Below are 18,221 nucleotides of genomic sequence, written 5' to 3'. Positions count from 1 at the left end.
ATAATAAATTTAAATAAAACATAATAATAAATTATAAAAAGAATAAAAATAAATAAATAAAATAAATTACATAAATAAGTAAATAAAAATAATAATAAAATAAATTAAATAAATAAATAAGTAAATAGTAATACAAATAAATTAAATAAATAAGTGAATAAATAATAAAAATAATAAATAATCACATTAATAATAATACACATAATAATAAATAATAAAAAGAATACAATTAAATAAATGAATAAATAAAAGTTTTTTTTTTTTTTTAATTAAATTAATAAATTATGTATAAAAATAACCTTAAGATACCGGTGTTTCCCCGCTAGTGCGAGAGCTTCAGCAAGACGTGCGGGAGTCGAACCAATTAGACCTCCCGGAGGTGGACCCAGAGGACAACAGCGCCGAGTTCATGGGCATCCTGATCAAGGTACACACAAAGGAATAAGTATGACAGGATTGACCGGTTTCAAATAAACATCCTCCCATCGTTGCCTCAGGCTCTAGCCAAGCTGAAGAAGATCCCAGAGACCATCAACGCCATCATGGAGCGGCTGGAGCCAGAGCTCAAGCAGATAGTCAAGAGGTCCACCACGCAGATCGCGGACCACGCTTACCAGAGAGGGGAGAACCTTGCGCAGGAGAGCCAACCGAGGTACACTCGAGATACAAACACAAAATCGCACTTTCTTTCATTTCAAAACACGACATGCACTTTTGACTCCAGTAATGCATATACATACAACTTTCACAAAATAAGGATACATGTCATGATTCAAAGTGTCAGCAAAATTGAGCCATTCCAGTACGGTTTTATATAAACGTACCGTGTAAACTACATTTATATGTTTAGACGTCATGTGTCTGTGGCCGGAAAGCAAAGCATGGAGAGTCTCTGCTGCTGAAACGCACAAATGCGCTCCGTGAACAGGGTGATTAAAATTGCCAACAACTAGTGTAAACCAATTAGGCCGATACAGATACTGATTATTAATAACCGATATTGCAAGCAGATATTCATTTTCAGTAAAAGAGAAAATATTATCTTCAAAATTTTTAAAAATTGTTTTTTTTCCTTTTAATCTTAAACATACAAAGAATTGACAGCTTTGTTTAAAAATTCGAACAAAAATTGCAGAGACCTTCCAGAGTTATCAGCATGTGTGACACAAAGTTAAAAAGTAAGCAAGTAAATAGTTCCTTAAAGTTTTCTATTGGAGATAGTTTTCCAAAATTTCAACATCATTTCTTCATTTTATTATTATTGTTTTTATTTAAAAAAAAATATAAAATGTAGTGGGGTTCCCATTATGTCAGCAAAACTGTCTGTGAACATCTTACAAATCCTGATGAAAACCCTAAATTTCGCTACGTTCACAAACATTCACCGCTCAGTGTGATACCAGCATGATCGGCCTTCAGATTCGGTAAAATGGTTGATGCCAATATTTGTCAAAATGCCAAATATTGGCGCCGATAATCAGCCCGGCCAATAATCGGTCTGTCCCTACCAACAACCTCAAATAGCCACACTCTCCCCTTCATGACCGCCCGTGTGACAATCTGCTTCCTCTTTTGACAATCGCGTCATGTTTTTGTGGTTCAACAAAAATGACTGAGACAGTACAATATACTGTGCGTGGAGTAGTAATTAGAAATGTCCTGGAAAGCTAACAAATGCTCTTGCAGATGAAGAAACACAGGATTTGTGAATGAAAATGAATGTCATAGGATGTCCTTGTTACAACTTCAACCTTTTAACCAGAAAATAACTCAACATGAATGTATTTGAAGAGTGATGTTTTTCAGTCATGCTGCATGCTTTCATGTGCTTCGCCTTCTGGACTGCCATATTTCAACAAAAAAAAAAATAGGGATGCACGGTAACGCTGTTTTCAACCGATACGATAAACTGATCATTTAGAAAGTGATTATATCGATAACCGATAAGGTAGCTGACAATTGTTTGGAAAATCAACTTAAATACAAACTAGAGCTGCGAGCAGCTATAAAGGGCCCTCGCAGCCCGGGCCACGTTATGGTCCTTGCACGTTGGTGTACTTGCACGTTAGGGTACTGGCACGTTGGGGTACTGGCATATTGGAAGCAAAATTTCTTTGAAAATGGCATAATAAACGTTGTAGAATATTTTTTTTGCCAGTGTGTGTCAAGCTCAACGGGTTTTGGTGATTGTTAAGACCTGCAAAAATCAGCGTCCTTTTTTATTTTTAGGCAATGAGTTGCCCTGATTGGTATTTTTTGTAAAAGTGTATATATACATCATCGCTCGTTGTACTCATTGCACAATGTTACTTTTATTGTCCAAAGGGGCAATCAAAAATGAATAAAACAAAATGGAAACGTACATACGTTTGGATCGGTGTGAAGCCAGTGAACAATTTGAGTGGTGGAAACTAAAAGAATATTCATAAATGACTTAGTCATCACACTTAGAATGAGTTTACATTTTTTTGTACAAAATACCGTATGTGGTCATAGAGATACCTTCAGGCCTTGATTATAAGCATACATGTCAAGTGTGGGATTTTTTTTGGAGCATGTACCGTGGAGTTATTATGCATATCCTTCATTCACGATATTGCTTTTAATGTCCACAGAGGCTATCAAAAATAAATAAACATATATATATGTTTGGATAAGTCTGATGCCAGTGAACATTTTGAGTGGCGGAAACTAAAAGAATATTCATAAATGACTTAGTTATCACACTTAGAATGAGTTTACATTTTTTTTACAAAATACCGTATGTGGGGTATTTTTTTTTTATGCCTCAATGGCTAGGTGGCGCTGCATATATAACTGAATGTTGTCATCGAGAAAACATCAGGCCTTGACGATAAACATACATGTCAAGTTTGGGATTTTTTGGATCATGTACCGGGGAGTTATCAAGCATATCCTTTTTCAGTGCGAAACTCAAATTTTGATGCCCCGCCCTCATCATATAGTATTTCGTAAAGTCAAGATTTTTCCCCCTGTCGTTGGCTCAGGTCTTGACATGGTCCAGGTCAAGTCTTAACTCAGTCGGATGAAACGTGTAGGAGAAGTGGGCAAAAGTATGCCCCCTGTAAATGTGCAAGATCGTCAAAAATGGGACATTCAAAAATTCGTAGCTCACTTCCTGTTCATTTTAGCATATGGGTCCAAGAGACTTTTTTTTGTAGGTCTTGGGCTCCCTCATACACCTAAAAATATTCGTCGTTCTTGCTTAAACGTACAACCGGGGCTGCTTCGTTAAAAACTTCTAGGGGGCGCTATTGAGTCATTTTTGTAAAAATAGCACAATCAACAATAAAATATTGCTCATTTTACCAGGCCAGATGTGTGTGCCAAGTTTCATGAGTTTCTGTGCATGTTTAGACCCTCAAAATTGGTGTTGTTTTCTTGGCAAACAGCGCTTAGCCACGCCCACAGCGATTCGCGAAAACTCGCAAACTTCGTGTTGTGACATCATGAAGACCGAAGCCCTCATCTGAGCAAATATGAGGTAGGTGCAGTTAATGTGGTTGGAGAAAAACATTGAAGAAAAATCGTAAGAAAAAAAATTGCCAGAAGGTGGCGCTATCAGTAAGATGAAATATAAGTTCGTAGATGTCTTAGGGGCTGGACTCTCATCAAATGTGTGAAATTTTGAGAAGATAGGATGACCTGGGTCAAGTAAAAGCAGCTTTTATTGCCACGAAAAATTACCAGACTTTGCGGCACCGTAGCGGCCATGCCCTTTGGCGAAAAGTTACAATATTCGGTGTGGGGCATGATCAACATCTTAAGGCTTGTCTGACCAATTTTCAACTGGATCCCTTCAAAGAGCTTGGCACAGTAGCTAAAAACGTAAAGTATGACATTTATTGTCACCACTAGGTGGCGCTATATATATAACAGAATTGTATCATATAGATGTTTTCAGGCCGTGACTATTAAGTTGTGTGAGAAGTTTGAGATTTTTTGGAGCTTGTTCATGGGAGTTATTCAGCATTTTGTCTTTCTGGACAAATTAAATTTTAAAATCAATATTTGATGCCCCGCCACCGTCATATAGTATTCCAAAAAGTCAAGATATTTTGCCCAGTTGTTGTCTTGGGTCTTGAGATGATACATGGCAAGTTTGAAGTCAACTGGCAGAAAAATATTTGCAAAGGGGGAAAAAGTATGACCACAGTGAATGTGCCAAAATGGGCCAAAATTGGACATTCAAAAATTCATAGCTCACTTCCTGTACATTTTAGGAAATGGCTTCCACTGACTTTTTTGTGCGTCTCGGGGTGCTACACGTGCCTGGCAATTTTCGTAGCTCTAGGTCAAACGGGCCTGGATTGGTTTTTATTTTTCTACGCTAGGGGGCGCTATAGAGTCGCATTGTTATGGCAACTACATAATATCAAATTTTTCGCCGGGCCCGAAGAGACTGCAAAGTTTGGTGAGTTTTCGTAAATGTTTAGGCCCTCAAAAATGCGATCGTTTACGGAGAAGAAGAAGAAGAAGAAGAGTAACTAGAGCTGCGAGCAGCTATAAAGGGCCCTCGCAGCCCGGGCCACGTTGGGGTCCTTGCACGTTGGGGTACTTGCACATTAGGGTACTGGCACATTAGGGTACTGGCACGTTGGGGTACTGGCATATTGGAATCAAAATTTCTTTGAAAATGGCATAATAAACGTTTACATGTAGAATATTTTATTTGCCAGTGTGTGTCAAGCTCAACGGGTTTTGGTGATTGTTAAGACCTGCAAAAATCTGCGTCCTTATTTATTTTTAGGCAATGAGTTGCCCTGATTGGTATTTTTTGTAAAAGTGTATATATACATCATCGCTCGTTGTACTCATTGCACAATGTTACTTTTATTGTCCAAAGGGGCAATCAAAAATGAATAAAACAAAATGGAAACGTACATACGTTTGGATCGGTGTGAAGCCAGTGAACAATTTGAGTGGTGGAAACTAAAAGAATATTCCTAAATGACTTAGTTATCACACTTAGAATGAGTTTACATTTTTTGTACAAAATACCGAATGTGTGTTTTTTTTTTAATATATATTATGCCTCAAGGGCTAGGTGGCGCTGTATTTATAACTGAATGTTGTCATAGAGATACCTTCAGGCCTTGATTATAAGCATACATGTCAAGTGTGGGATTTTTTATGGAGCATGTACCGTGGAGTTATTATGCATATCCTTCATTCACGATATTGCTTTTAATGTCCACAGAGGCTATCAAAAATAAATAAAAATATATATATGTTTGGATAAGTCTGATGCCAGTGAACATTTTGAGTGGTGGAAACTAAAAGAATATTCATAAATGACTTAGTTATCACACTTAGAATGAGTTTACATTTTTTGTACAAAATACCGTATGTGGGGTATTTTTTTTTTTATGCCTCAAGGGCTAGGTGACGCTGCATATATAACTGAATGTTGTCATAGAGATAGCTTCAGGCCTTGACGATAAACATACATGTCAAGTTTGGGATTTTTTGGAGCATGTACCGGGGAGTTATTAAGCATATCCTTTTTCAGTGCGAAACACAAATTTTGATGTCCCGCCTTCATCATATAGTATTTCGAAAAGTCAAGATTTTTCCCCCTGTCGTTGGCTCAGGTCTTGACATGGTCCAGGTCAAGTCTTAACTCAGTCAGATGAAACGTGTAGGAGAAGTGGGCAAAAGTCTGCCCCCTGTGAATGTGCAAAAATCGTCAAAAATGGGACATTCAAAAATTGGTAGCTCACTTCCTGTTCATTTTAGCATATGGGTCCAAGAGACCTTTTTGTAGGTCTTGGGCTCCCTCATACACCTAAAAATTTTCGTAGATCTTGCTTAAACGTACAACTGGGGCTGCTTCATTAAAAATTCCTAGGGGGCGCTATTGAGACATTTTTGTAAAAATAGCACAATCAACAATAAAATATTGTTCATTTTACCAGGCCAGATGTGTGTGCCAAGTTTCATGAGTTTCTGCGCATGTTTAGACCCTCAAAACTGGCGTTGTTTTCTTGGCGAACAGTGCTTAGCCACGCCCACAGCGATTCGCGAAAACTCACAAACTTCGTGTTGTGACATCATGAAGGCCGAATCCCTCATCTGAGCAAATATGAGGTAGGTCCAGTTAACGTGTTTGGAGAAAAACGTAGAAGAAAATTCGTAAGAAAAAAAATTACCACTAGGTGGCGCTATCAGTAAGATGAAATATAAGTTAATAGATGTCTTTAGGGCTGGACTCTCATCAAATGTGTGAAATTTTGAGAAGATAGGATCATCTCGGTCAAGTTAATGCAGCTTTTATTGTCACGAAAAATCTTCAGACTTTGCGGCACCGTAGCGGCCACGCCCTTTGGCGAAAAGTTACAATATTCGTTGTGGGGCATGATCAACATCTTAAGGCTTTTCTGACCAATTTTCAACTGTATCCCTTCAACGAGCTCAGCGCAGTAGCTAAAAACGTAAAGTATGACATTTATTGTTACCACTAGGTGGCGCTATATGTATAACTGAATTTTATCATATAGATGTTTTCAGGCCGTGACTGAGAAGTTTGAGATTTTTTGGAGCTTGAACATGGGAGTTATTAAGCATTTGCTCTTTCTGGACAAATGAAATTTTAAAGGCAATATTTGATGCCCCGCCCCCATCATATAGTATTTCGAAAAGGCAAGACTTTTTGCCCAGTTGTTCTCTCACGTCTTGAGATGATAAATGCCAAGTTTGAAGTTAATTGGATGAAAAATGTTTGCAAAGGGGGAAAAAGCATGACCACAGTGAATGTGCCAAAATAGGCCAAAATTGGACAATAAAAAATTCATAGCTCACTTCCTGTACATTTTAGCTACATGGTCCCAATAGACTTTTTTGTGCGTCTCGGGGTGCTACACGTGCCTGCCAATTTTTGTTGCTCTAGCTCAAACGTGCCGGGCTTGGTTTTTATTTTTCTACGCTAGGGGGCGCTATCGAGTCGCATTGTTATGACGACTTAATAATATAAAATTTTTCGCCGGGCCTGAGGAGTGTGCAAAGTTCGGTGAGTTTTCGTGAATGTTTAGGTACCCAAAATCGCGATCGTTTGCGGAGAATAAAGAAGAAGAAGAAGAAGAAGAAGAACTAGAGCTGCGAGCAGCTATAAAGGGCCCTCGCAGCCCGGGCCACGTTGGAGTCCTTGCACGTTGGGGTACTTGCACGTTAGGGTACTGGCACGTTGGGGTACTGGCACTTTGGGGTACTGGCATATTGGAAGCAAAATTTCTTTGAAAATGGCATAATAAACGTTTACATGTAGAATATTTTTTTGCCAGTGTGTGTGTCAAGCTCAACGGGTTTTGGTGATTGTTAAGACCTGCAAAAATCAGCGTCCTTTTTTATTTTTAGGCAATGAGTTGCCCTGATTGGTATTTTTTTGTAAAAGTGTATATACACATCATCGCTCATTGTACTCATTGCACAATGTTACTTTTATTGTCCAAAGGGGCAATCAAAAATGAATAAAACAAAATGGAAACGTACATATGTTTGGATCGGTGTGAAGCCAGTGAACAATTTGAGTGGTGGAAACTAAAAGAATATTCATAAATGACTTAGTTATCACACTTAGAATGAGTGTACATTTTTTGTACAAAATACCGTATGTGGGGTATTTTATTTTATTTTTTATATAAGCCTCAAGGGCTAGGTGGCGCTGTATTTATAACTGAATGTTGTCATAGAGATACCTTCAGGCCTTGATTATAAGCATACATGTCAAGTGTGGGATTTTTTTTTGGAGCATGTACCGTGGAGTTATTAAGCATATCCTTCATTCACGATATTGCTTTTAATGTCCATAGAGGCTATCAAAAATAAATAAAAATATATATATGTTTGGATAAGTCTGATGCCAGTGAACATTTTGAGTGGTGGAAACTAAAAAAATATTCATAAATGACAGTTATCACACTTAGAATGAGTGTACATTTTTTGTACAAAATACCGTATGTGGGGTATTTTTTTTCATGCCTCAAGGGCTAGGTGGCGCTGCATATATAACTGAATGTTGTCATAGAGATAACTTCAGGCCTTGACGATAAACATACATGTCAAGTTTGGGATTTTTTGGAGCATGTACCGGGGAGTTATCAAGCATATCCTTTTTCATTGTGAAACACAAATTTTGATGCCCCGCCCTCATCATATAGTATTTCGAAAAGTCAAAACTTTTTCCCCCTGTCGTTGGCTCAGGTCTTGACATGGTCCAGGCCAAGTCTTAACTCAGTCGGATGAAACGTGTAGGAGAAGTGGGCAAAAGTCTGCCCCCTGTGAATGTGCAAAAATCGTCAAAAATGGGACATTCAAAAATTCGTAGCTCACTTCCTGTTCATTTTAGCATATGGGTACAAGAGACTTTTTTGTAGGTCTTGGGCTCCCTCATACACGTAAAAATATTCGGCGTTCTTGCTTAAACGTACAACCGGGGCTGCTTCGTTAAAAATTTCGAGGGGGCGCTATTGAGTCATTTTTGTAAAAATAGCACAATCAACAATAAAATATTGCTCATTTTACCAGGCCAGATGTGTGTGCCAAGTTTCAGGAGTTTCTGTGCATGTTTAGACCCTCAAAACTGGCGTTGTTTTCTTGGCGAACAGCGCTTAGCCACGCCAACAGCAATTCGCGAAAACTCACAAACTTCGTGTTGTGACATCATGAAGGCCGGAACCCTCCTCTGAGCAAATATGAGGTAGGTCCAGTTAACGTGTTTGGAGAAAAACGTAGAAGAAAATTCGTAAGAAAAAAAATTGCCACTAGGTGGCGCTATCAGTTAGATGAAATGTAAGTTAGTAGATGTCTTTAGAGCTGGACTCTCATCAAATGTGTGAAATTTTGAGAAGATAGGATCATCTCGGTCAAGTTAATGCAGCTTTTATTGTCACGAAAAATCTTCAGATTTTGCGTCACCGTAGCGGCCACTCCCTTTGACGAAAAGTTACAATATTCGGTGTGGGGCATGATCAACATCTTAAGGCTTTTCTGACCAATTTTCAAATGGATCCCTTCAACAAGCTCAGCACAGTAGCTAAAAACGTAAAGTATGACATTTATTGTAACCACTAGGTGGCGCTATATGTATAACTGAATTTTGTCATATAGATGTTTTCAGGCCGTGACTATTACGTTGCCTGAGAAGTTTGAGATTTTTTGGAGCTTGAACATGGGAGTTATTAAGCATTTGCTCTTTCTGGACAAATGAAATTTTAAAGGCAATATTTGATGCCCCGCCCCCGTCATATAGTATTTCAAAAAGGCAAGATGTTTTGCCCAGTTGTTGTCTCAGGTCTTGAGATGATAAATGCCAAGTTTGAAGTCAATTGGATGAAAAATGTTTGCAAAGGGGGAAAAAGCATGACCACAGTAAATGTGCCAAAATAGGCCAAAATTGGACATAAAAAAATTCATAGCTCACTTCCTGTACATTTTAGCTACATGGTCCCAATAGACTTTTTTTGTGCGTCTCGGGGTGCTACACGTGCCTGCCAATTTTCGTTGCTCTAGCTCAAACGTGTCGGGCTTGGTTTTTATTTTTCTACGCTAGGGGGCGCTATAGAGTCGCGTTGTTATAACGACTTCATAATATCAAATTTTTCGCCGGACCTGAGGAGTGTGCAAAGTTCGGTGAGTTTTTGTGAATATTTAGGTACCCAAAATCGCGATTGTTTGCGGAGAATAAAGAAGAATAATAATAATAACTAGAGCTGCAAGCAGCTATAAAGGGCCCTCGCAGCCCGGGCCACGTTGGGGTCCTTGCACGTTGGGGTACTTGCACGTTGGGGTACTGGCACGTTGGGGTACTGGCATATTGGAAGCAAAATTTCTTTGAAAATGGCATAATAAACATTTACATGTAGAATATTTTTTTTTGCCAGTGTCTGTCAAGCTCAACGGATTTTGGTGATTGTTAAGACCTGCAAAAATCAGCGTCCTTATTTATTTTTAGGCAATGAGTTGCCCTGATTGGTATTTTTTTGTAAAAGTGTATATACACATCATCGCTCGTTGTACTCATTGCACAATGTTTACTTTTATTGTCCAAAGGGGCAATCAAAAATGAATAAAACAAAATGGAAACGTACATACGTTTGAATCGGTGTGAAGCCAGTGAACAATTTGAGTGGTGGAAACTAAAAGAATATTCAAAAATGACTTAGTTATCACACTTAGAATGAGTGTACATTTTTTGTACAAAATACCGTATGTGGGGTATTTTTTTTTTTTTTTTATATAAGCCTCAAGGGCTAGGTGGCGCTGTATTTATAAATGAATGTTGTCATAGAGATACCTTCAGGCCTTGATTATAAGCATACATGTCAAGTGTGGGATTTTTTTTGGAGCATGTACCGTGGAGTTATTAAGCATATCCTTCATTCACGATATTGCTTTTAATGTCCACAGAGGCTATCAAAAATAAATAAAAATATATATATGTTTGGATAAGTCTGATGCCAGTGAACATTTTGAGTGGTGGAAACTAAAAGAATATTCATAAATGACTTAGTTATCACACTTAGAATGAGTTTACATTTTTTGTACAAAATACCGTATGTGGGGTATTTTTTTTTTATGCCTCAAGGGCTAGGTGGCGCTGCATATATAACTGAATGTTGTCATAGAGATAGCTTCAGGCCTTGACGATAAACATACATGTCAAGTTTGGGATTTTTTGGAGCATGTACCGGGGAGTTATTAAGCATATCCGTCTTCAGTGCGAAACACAAATTTTGATGCCCCGCCTTCATCATATAGTATTTCGAAAGGTCAAGATTTTTCCCCCTGTCGTTGGCTCAGGTCTTGACATGGTCCAGGTCAAGTCTTAACTCAGTCAGATGAAACGTGTAGGAGAAGTGGGCAAAAGTCTGCCCCCTGTGAATGTGCAAAAATCGTCAAAAATGGGACATTCAAAAATTCGTAGCTCACTTCCTGTTCATTTTAGCATATGGGTCCAAGAGACTTTTTTGTAGGTCTTGGGCTCCCTCATACACCTAAAAATATTCGTAGATCTTGCTTAAAGTAAGGCTCCTTTAATTATACATGTATGGCTTGATTGGCAGTAAATAGTTAGTATAGCTACGAAACATGCATAAGAGCTGAAGAATACACTCCTATATTGATTTATTTAACTTTTTTCAACATAGAAGTACTTCCGTGTTGCAACGCCCCCAAGTGGTGACGTCACTAGTGTGTATACTCGCTTGGGGAACAGTAGTTCACGCAGACATAACAACGAGGAAGGCACAAACGTCAGTTATGCCTTACTGTATTGCAAAATTTTGCAAGGCGTCGGCAAGGAAAAACCCGCGAGACCCCCCCCCCCCCCCAAAAAAAAAAAAAAAAAAAAAAGCTACTTGAGTAGACAATGGTTTGTTTGCTAAGTGCTGTCAACCTCCCGAAGGACAAGCAGGCGTGCGCGCAGCGAACATTTCAGGCATGAGGACTTCGAATATATGTTACAATTTGAGATGGGGTACGCCACACGCCTAATACTAAAGCCCAACGCAGTACCGAGTATCTTTAAAGAACCAGACGTGGGAAATAATCAAGCCGATGGAGGAGCCGCAACTGCTAGCAACACGGAGCCTTCACTCTCACAACAGCCGGCACAAATCGAGGTCTTACTACGGCCACTGAAAGATCTCGGAGAAGCGAAGCAAATTTAAAGCGAAAGGTAGGCATGTTTCGGGGGTGGGGGGGCATTGGTTATTATACTGCACGGACTGTTTTTTTTCATAATTCATTTGAAGGTGGCCAACGCAGGGGCACGTCGGCACGTTACCGTAATGCACAGTATTAACAATCGTTGGGGCGGCTGGCTTGACTTCGTCTTTTCGAGTGGCGGCTGGCCTGACCGCAGTGGGACGCTACGCAAAAAAGAAAAAAAAAAACAGCTAGGGGAGGTTGGGTGCTGTAACGACGATACATTTAATTTTACTATTTTTTCTTTTTCCTGAAATATTTCGTCAGTTCCACACGTTTTGCATTGCTCGTACTGTGTGTCACTTTACCTGTTGGATATTTGCTCCTCCAAGACTTTTCTTCTTCACATCTTTCATCGCAACCAAAGCTATCCTGAGAATGTCTATTTAGTATTGCCATGTTGAATGTCTGATGTTCCAGGATGCAGTTGAGATTGTCCGCAAGGAACCGATCCTCGAGTTCTTTCATTTCCAGACAGCACACATTCATTAGCGGATTGTCCATTCCTGCAGCTCCCGCACGAGCACCACTCACCCCCCGCCTGATTCACTCGTTCGTCAAAGTTTATTTTGTGCCCGAAAAGACCATCTGGCGCCACAACTTTCACATCCAAGGCAGACTTTCCTTCGGTAGTGTTATTTTGTCGTGTTGGCTCGAAGCGATAAGGTTTAATCCTTCCGGGTTTGACGCTAGATGCACGGCTGCGTTGCATAGTGCTTCCATAGTGTAGCGTTTACACACTAGTGACGTAAACATCCGGGTTATTTAGTCACGTGTAACAAACATGCCGGCGTTCGATTCATTTTAACAATGGTTTAAAAGTTATTAAATGTACATAAAAAAATAATCACGTCACCAAATTAATTATTGAAAAAGTAGCAACTTTTTGCTGCTAAAAATGGATCAATAAGTAAAGTGTCCCTTTAAACGTACAACCGGGGCTGCTTCATTAAAAATTCCTAGGGGGCGCTATTGAGTCATTTTTGTAAAAATAGCACAATCAACAATAAAATATTGTTCATTTTACCAGGCCAGATGTGTGTGCCAAGTTTCATGAGTTTCTGTGCATGTTTAGACCCTCAAAACTGGCGTTGTTTTCTTGGCGAACAGTGCTTAGCCACGCCCACAGCGATTCGCGAAAACTCACAAATTTCGTGTTGTGACATCATGAAGGCCGAAACCCTCATCTGAGCAAATATGAGGTAGGTCCAGTTAACGTGTTTGGAGAAAAACGTAGAAGAAAATTCGTAAGAAAAAAAATTGCCACTAGGTGGCGCTATCAGTTAGATGAAATATAAGTCAGTAGATGTCTTTAGGGCTGGACTCTCATCAAATGTGTGAAATTTTGAGAAGATAGGATCATCTCGGTCAAGTTAATGCAGCTTTTATTTTCACGAAAAATCTTCAGAATTTGCGTCACCGTAGCGGCCACGCCCTTTGGCGAAAAGTTACAATATTCGGTGTGGAGCATGATCAACATCTTAAGGCTTTTCTGACCAATTTTCAAATGGATCCCTTCAACAAGCCCAGCACAGTAGCTAAAAACGTAAAGTATGACATTTATTGTAACCACTAGGTGGCGCTATATGTATAACTGAATTTTATCATATAGATGTTTTCAGGCCGTGACTATTACGTTGCCTGAGAAGTTTGAGATTTTTTGGAGCTTGAACATGGGAGTTATTAAGCATTTGCTCTTTCTGGACAAATGAAATTTTAAAGGCAATATTTGATGCCCCGCCCCCGTCATATAGTATTTCAAAAAGGCAAGATGTTTTGCCCAGTTGTTCTCTCAGGTCTTGAGATGATAAATGCCAAGTTTGAAGTCAATTGGATGAAAAATGTTTGCAAAGGGGGAAAAAGCATGACCACAGTGAATGTGCCAAAATAGGCCAAAATTGGACATTAAAAAATTCATAGCTCACTTCCTGTACATTTTAGCTACATGGTCCCAAGAGACTTTTTTGTGCGTCTCGGGGTGCTACACGTGCCTGCCAATTTTTGTTGCTCTAGCTCAAACGTGCCGGGCTTGGTTTTTATTTTTCTACGCTAGGGGGCGCTATCGAGTCGCATTGTTATGACGACTAATAATATCAAATTTTTCGCCGGGCCTGAGGAGTGTGCAAAGTTCGGTGAGTTTTCGTGAATGTTTAGGTACCCAAAATCGCGATCGTTTGCGGAGAATAAAGAAGAAGAAGAAGAAGAAGAATAATAACTAGAGCTGCGAGCAGCTATAAAGGGCCCTCGCAGCCCGGGCCACGTTGGGGTCCTTGCACGTTGGGGTACTTGCACGTTGGGGTACTGGCACGTTGGGGTACTGGCATATTGGAAGCAAAATTTCTTTGAAAATGGCATAATAAACGTTTACATGTAGAATATTTTTTTGCCAGTGTGTGTGTCAAGCTCAACGGGTTTTGGTGATTGTTAAGACCTGCAAAAATCAGCGTCCTTTTTTATTTTTAGGCAATGAGTTGCCCTGATTGGTATTTTTTTGTAAAAGTGTATATACACATCATCGCTCGTTGTACTCATTGCACAATGTTACTTTTATTGTCCAAAGGGGCAATCAAAAATGAATAAAACAAAATGGAAACGTACATACGTTTGGATCGGTGTGAAGCCAGTGAACAATTTGAGTGGTGGAAACTAAAAGAATATTCATAAATGACTTAGTTATCACACTTAGAATGAGTGTACATTTTTTGTACAAAATACCGTATGTGGGGTATTTTTTTTTTTTTTATATAAGCCTCAAGGGCTAGGTGGCGCTGTATTTATAACTGAATGTTGTCATAGAGATACCTTCAGGCCTTGATTATAAGCATACATGTCAAGTGTGGGATTTTTTTTTGGAGCATGTACCGTGGAGTTATTAAGCATATCCTTCATTCACGATATTGCTTTTAATGTCCATAGAGGCTATCAAAAATAAATAAAAATATATATATGTTTGGATAAGTCTGATGCCAGTGAACATTTTGAGTGGTGGAAACTAAAAAAATATTCATAAATGACTTAGTTATCACACTTAGAATGAGTGTACATTTTTTGTACAAAATACCGTATGTGGGGTATTTTTTTTTCATGCCTCAAGGGCTAGGTGGCGCTGCATATATAACTGAATGTTGTCATAGAGATAACTTCAGGCCTTGACGATAAACATACATGTCAAGTTTGGGATTTTTTGGAGCATGTACCGGGGAGTTATCAAGCATATCCTTTTTCATTGTGAAACACAAATTTTGATGCCCCGCCCTCATCATATAGTATTTCGAAAAGTCAAAATTTTTCCCCCTGTCGTTGGCTCAGGTCTTGACATGGTCCAGGCCAAGTCTTAACTCAGTCGGATGAAACGTGTAGGAGAAGTGGGCAAAAGTCTGCCCCCTGTGAATGTGCAAAAATCGTCAAAAATGGGACATTCAAAAATTCGTAGCTCACTTCCTGTTCATTTTAGCATATGGGTACAAGAGACTTTTTTGTAGGTCTTGGGCTCCCTCATACACTTAAAAATATTCGCCGTTCTTGCTTAAACGTACAACCGGGGCTGCTTCGTTAAAAATTTCAAGGGGGCGCTATTGAGTCATTTTTGTAAAAATAGCACAATCAACAATAAAATATTGCTCATTTTACCAGGCCAGATGTGTGTGCCAAGTTTCAGGAGTTTCTGTGCATGTTTAGACCCTCAAAACTGGCGTTGTTTTCTTGGCGAACAGCGCTTAGCCACGCCTACAGCAATTCGCGAAAACTCACAAACTTCGTGTTGTGACATCATGAAGGCCGAAACCCTCCTCTGAGCAAATATGAGGTAGGTCCAGTTAACGTGTTTGGAGAAAAACATAGAAGAAAATTCGTAAGAAAAAAAATTGCCACTAGGTGGCGCTATCAGTTAGATGAAATGTAAGTTAGTAGATGTCTTTAGAGCTGGACTCTCATCAAATGTGTGAAATTTTGAGAAGATAGGATCATCTCGGTCAAGTTAATGCAGCTTTTATTTTCACGAAAAATCTTCAGATTTTGCGTCACCGTAGCGGCCACGCCCTTTGGCGAAAAGTTACAATATTCGGTGTGGGGCATGATCAACATCTTAAGGGTTTTCTGAACAATTTTCAACTGGATCCCTTCAACGAGCTCAGCGCAGTAGCTAAAAACGTAAAGTATGACATTTATTGTAACCACTAGGTGGCGCTATATGTATAACTGAATTTTGTCATATAGATGTTTTCAGGCTGTGACTATTACGTTGCCTGAGAAGTTTGAGATTTTTTGGAGCTTGAACATGGGAGTTATTAAGCATTTGCTCTTTCTGGACAAATGAAATTTTAAAGGCAATATTTGATGCTCCGCCCCCGTCGTATAGTATTTCGAAAAGGCAAGATGTTTTGCCCAGCTGTTCTCTTAGGTCTTGAGATGATAAATGCCAAGTTTGAAGTCAATTGGATGAAAAATGTTTGCAAAGGGGGAAAAAGCATGACCACAGTGAATGTGCCAAAATAGGCCAAAATTGGACATTAAAAAATTCATAGCTCACTTCCTGTACATTTTAGCTACATGGTCCCAATAGACTTTTTTGTGCGTCTCGGGGTGCTACACGTGCCTGCCAATTTTCGTTGCTCTAGCTCAAACGTGTCGGGCTTGGTTTTTATTTTTCTACGCTAGGGGGCGCTATAGAGTCGCGTTGTTATAACGACTTCATAATATCAAATTTTTCGCCGGACCTGAGGAGTGTGCAAAGTTTGGTGAGTTTTCGTGAATATTTAGGTACCCAAAATCGCGATTGTTTGCGGAGAATAAAGAAGAATAATAATAATAATAATAATAATAATAATAATAATAATAATAATTTTTACAAAAACAATAGGGACCTCGCAGCGGTCGCTGCTCGGGCCCTAACTAGAGCTGCGAGCAGCTATAAAGGGCCCTCGCAGCCCGGGCCACGTTGGAGTCCTTGCACGTTGGGGTACTTGCACGTTAGGGTACTGGCACGTTGGGGTACTGGCACGTTGGGGTACTGGCATATTGGAAGCAAAATTTCTTTGAAAATGGCATAATAAACGTTTACATGTAGAATATTTTTTTTGCCAGTGTGTGTCAAGCTCAACGGGTTTTGGTGATTGTTAAGACCTGCAAAAATCAGCGTCCTTTTTTATTTTTAGGCAATGAGTTGCCCTGATTGATATTTTTTGTAAAAGTGTATATATACATCATCGCTCGTTGTACTCATTGCACAATGTTACTTTTATTGTCCAAAGGGGCAATCAATTTTGGAGCATGTACCGTGGAGTTATTAAGCATATCCTTCATTCACGATATTGCTTTTAATGTCCACAGAGGCTATCAAAAATAAATAAAAAAATATATATGTTTGGATAAGTCTGATGCCAGTGAACATTTTGAGTGGTGGAAACTAAAAGAATATTCATAAATGACTTAGTTATCACACTCAGAATGAGTTGACATTTTTTGTACAAAATACCGTATGTGGGGTATTTTTTTTTTTATGACTCAAGGGCTAGGTGGCGCTGCATATATAACTGAATGTTGTCATAGAGATAGCTTCAGGCCTTGACGATAAACATACATGTCAAGTTTGGGATTTTTTGGAGCATGTACCGGGGAGTTATTAAGCATATCCTTTTTCAGTGCGAAACACAAATTTTGATGCCCCGCCTTCATCTTATAGTATTTCGAAAGGTCAAGATTTTTCCCCCTGTCGTTGGCTCAGGACTTGACATGGTCCAGGTCAAGTCTTAACTCAGTCAGATGAAACGTGTAGGAGAAGTGGGCAAAAGTCTGCCCCCTGTGAATGTGCAAAAATTGTCAAAAATGGGACATTCAAAAATTCGTAGCTCACTTCCTGTTCATTTTAGCATATGGGTCCAAGAGACTTTTTTGTAGGTCTTGGGCTCCCTCATACACCTAAAAATATTCGTCGTTCTTGCTTAAACGTACAACCGGGGCTGCTTCGTTAAAAACTTCTAGGGGGCGCTATTGAGTCATTTTTGTAAAAATAGCACAATCAACAATAAAATATTGCTAATTTTACCAGGCCAGATGTGTGTGCCAAGTTTCATGAGTTTCTGTGCATGTTTAGACCCTCAAAACTGGCGTTATTTTCTTGGCGAACAGCGCTTAGCCACACCCACAGCAATTCGCGAAAACTCACAAACTTCGTGTTGTGACATCATGAAGGCCGAAACCCTCATCTGAGCAAATATGAGGTAGGTCCAGTTAACGTGTTTGGAGAAAAACGTAGAAGAAAATTCGTAAGAAAAAAAATTGCCACTAGGTGGCGCTATCAGTTAGATGAAATATAAGTCAGTAGATGTCTTTAGGGCTGGACTCTCATCAAATGTGTGAAATTTTGAGAAGATAGGATCATCTCGGTCAAGTTAATGCAGCTTTTATTTTCACGAAAAATCTTCAGACTTTGCGTCACCGTAGCGGCCACGCCCTTTGGCGAAAAGTTACAATATTCGGTGTGGGGCATGATCAACATC

The 18,221-nt window shown here is 39.3% G+C and overlaps 2 protein-coding genes across 7 annotated transcripts in view; one reads left to right on the top strand and one right to left on the bottom strand.

Moving 5' to 3' along the window:
• exoc4 (exocyst complex component 4) overlaps positions 1 to 18,221 on the top strand; it is a 378,154-nt gene that overhangs the window by 29,798 nt on the left and 330,135 nt on the right. For both annotated transcript variants that reach the window (XM_077500828.1, XM_077500829.1), the window contains exons 6-7: positions 327 to 427; positions 498 to 652. In XM_077500828.1, coding sequence (XP_077356954.1) covers positions 327 to 427; positions 498 to 652 — 256 coding nt within the window. The remainder of the gene's footprint in view (positions 1 to 326; positions 428 to 497; positions 653 to 18,221) is intronic.
• Positions 1 to 18,221, bottom strand: part of chchd3a (coiled-coil-helix-coiled-coil-helix domain containing 3a) — a 235,425-nt gene that overhangs the window by 152,944 nt on the left and 64,260 nt on the right. The window lies entirely within an intron of this gene.

This window comes from Festucalex cinctus, chromosome 16 (genome assembly GCF_051991245.1).
Source record: "Festucalex cinctus isolate MCC-2025b chromosome 16, RoL_Fcin_1.0, whole genome shotgun sequence".
NCBI lineage: Eukaryota > Metazoa > Chordata > Actinopteri > Syngnathiformes > Syngnathidae > Festucalex > Festucalex cinctus.
This window is presented reverse-complemented; position numbering and strand designations above follow the sequence as displayed.